The sequence below is a fragment of the Eimeria mitis genome, genomic scaffold (assembly GCF_000499745.2).
Source record: "Eimeria mitis Houghton genomic scaffold, Emh_scaff980, whole genome shotgun sequence".
Lineage (NCBI taxonomy): Eukaryota > Apicomplexa > Conoidasida > Eucoccidiorida > Eimeriidae > Eimeria > Eimeria mitis.
The window spans coordinates 11385-13786 of NW_013577206.1; the positions used below are offsets into that span (position 1 = coordinate 11385).

Below are 2402 nucleotides of genomic sequence, written 5' to 3' on the forward strand. Positions count from 1 at the left end.
AGGGTTTAGGGTTTGTGTGTGTGTGTTTTAATGCATGCTTTCGCCTGCTGCCCCATCATCATAAACCCTATACCGCTTCCCTCGTCTGCCTGGACGCCTTCGTCCCTATCCATCTAGGGTTTAGGTCTAGGGTTTAGGGTTTAGGGTTTAGGGTTTAGGGTTTAGGGTTTTGTGTTGATATACAGGATGCGGGTGGCCCTAGCGCATCGGAGTATACATCTCCTTATTTATCTGCTCACTTTGTTGCGNTATACAGGATGCGGGTGGCCCTAGCGCATCGGAGTATACATCTCCTTATTTATCTGCTCACTTTGTTGCGGAGCAGCGGCGTCGTCGTGAGCAGCAGCGTTTGCAGCAGCAGCAGCAGCAGCAGCAGCAGCGTCATTCTTTATTGCGTTTATTTTTAGGGGGAGATGAGGAAGAGTTTGTCGATGAACAAACCCCAGAACAAGCGCATGCATACTACCCCGAGGGCCCCATCTCTGATGTTATATATCCTGTGAATGGGGGTTTAGAGGACTGGGCGTATTCTGCTGCTTTCCAGCCAAGCCCTCTCCCTATCAGTGCATGCAAAGCCAGCCCCAAAACACCCCGCATGCATGCGCATGCGCATGCGCATGCACAAGCAAAACGCATGCAAGCAGCGCAAGAAGAACACATCCATATACCCTGGTGGCAACAGTGGCTTCCTGCTGCTGTCGCAGCTAAGCAACAAACCCTGCTAGAGAGTGGACACGCGCAGCAGAAGCAGCAGCAGCTGCAGCAGCAGCAGCAGCAGCAGCAGGATGAAGAAGAAGAAAAACAACTAACCATACAAGCAGACTTCTCTGCTGTTCGATGCGCCATCTACCTCGTTGAGACACATGATGATAAACACCCACGCCTGAAAGAATACGGTCAGAGGCAATACATGCAGATGCATGCATGCATGCAGATGCATGCATGCAGATGCATGCATGCANATACGGTCAGAGGCAATACATGCAGATGCATGCATGCATGCAGATGCATGCATGCAGATGCATGCATGCAGATGCATGCATTCATGCATGCATGTATGCACAGGAAAGGAGAAACAATCTAGCTGTAATGAACTCCGTTCTTTGTGTATCTCCTTGGCTTGATCCCGCATATTCTTACCTTCTCAGTCTGTGTCTCTATACCCACCCGTGCAAAATTAAGGGTTTAGGGTTTAGGGTTTAGGGTTTAGGGTTTAGGGTTTGGGGTTTGTTGCAGGGGAGTTTCCGGTGTCACTAGCTGCGGCGCCAGCTGTGGCGGATGGGCTCGTAGCTCGGAATGTCCGCATAGCCGTGAAGATGGCTGAAAAAGTTCAGCCCGATCTGCTGATCCTTGCAGCTCCTGCGATGTATCAAGCCCCAGGTAAGGGTTTAGGGTTTAGGGTTTAGGGTTTAGGGTTTAGGGTTTAACGGGCGGGCTGGTTTGGGGATTCACGGTAGAAGGCGTCTCTGCGGTGCTGCTGCACGCCGCAGGCTCGCCACAACTGCTGCCGAGGGTTTAGGGTTTAAGGTCTGGTTGTTTAGGGTTTAGGGTTTAGGGTTTAGGGTTTGGGTCTGTGGTTTAGGGTGTATCGCCAACTTTGCTGTGNTTTTTTTTTAGATGTATCCTTATGAGGTGTACGTACACCGCAAGTTTCTGCATCCATGCACAACACCTCTTCTCCTGTCTCTGCGTTCATCTCTCCATGGCAGCCTTCTTTATGCATGCATGCAGAAGCCTTTCATGTCGCCTGCGTGCATGCATGCATGCATGCATGCATGCATGCGTGCATGCATGCATGTGATTTCTGTGTTGTGTTTGGGGCTTTGTTGCAGACGAAGCAGGGGAAATGCCATGAGTTTGTCAGGAAGACAAAAGCGCCGTTTCCTCCGGGCCTTCAGCAGACAGATTTCGACGAAGATGAACACGAAGGTAACCTTAGTTTAATAGCTTTCAGAGGGTTTAGGGTTTAGGGTTTAGGGTTTAGGGTTTATGTTTGGGGGTGGGCGCGCACCCGCCACGCGGTGATAGCATTGAAAATGGTTGCACTGAAGGCAATCGATGAATTAAATTGTGAATTTCTTTTTTATGAATTTACTTTTTTATTTTTTATTTTTTATTTTATTATTCCATTTTTTCCTTCTCCCTTCGTTTCCACTTTTTGTTTTCCGATTTCTCACTTTTTAGATTTTGTTTCTACTTCGTTAATTTTCTTCATTTTCCGGGCTGTTTCATGTTTTATATTGTTTCATATTTACCACTTTTGTTGGTTTTTCGTTCTCCTTCTTTTACTTTTCTTTTTTGTTTATTTTTATAAATGTTTTCAGTTTATTCCTTTTTTTACTTTTTTGTGAAATTTCGCGTTTTTTCATTCGTTTGCGTGTTTCACGTTCATACTGTATTCA

At 47.0% G+C, this 2402-nt stretch overlaps 1 protein-coding gene across 1 annotated transcript in view; it reads left to right on the forward strand.

Annotated features, from left to right (window-relative positions):
* EMH_0026590 (uncharacterized protein) overlaps positions 1–1855 on the forward strand; it is a gene marked incomplete at both ends in the record, with an annotated part of 5518 nt that extends 3663 nt beyond the window's left edge. Inside the window, 3 exons of the mRNA XM_013502644.1 lie at positions 257–896; positions 1237–1380; positions 1833–1855. Coding sequence (XP_013358098.1) covers positions 257–896; positions 1237–1380; positions 1833–1855 — 807 coding nt within the window. The remainder of the gene's footprint in view (positions 1–256; positions 897–1236; positions 1381–1832) is intronic.
* Positions 1856–2402: the final 547 nt, after the last annotated feature.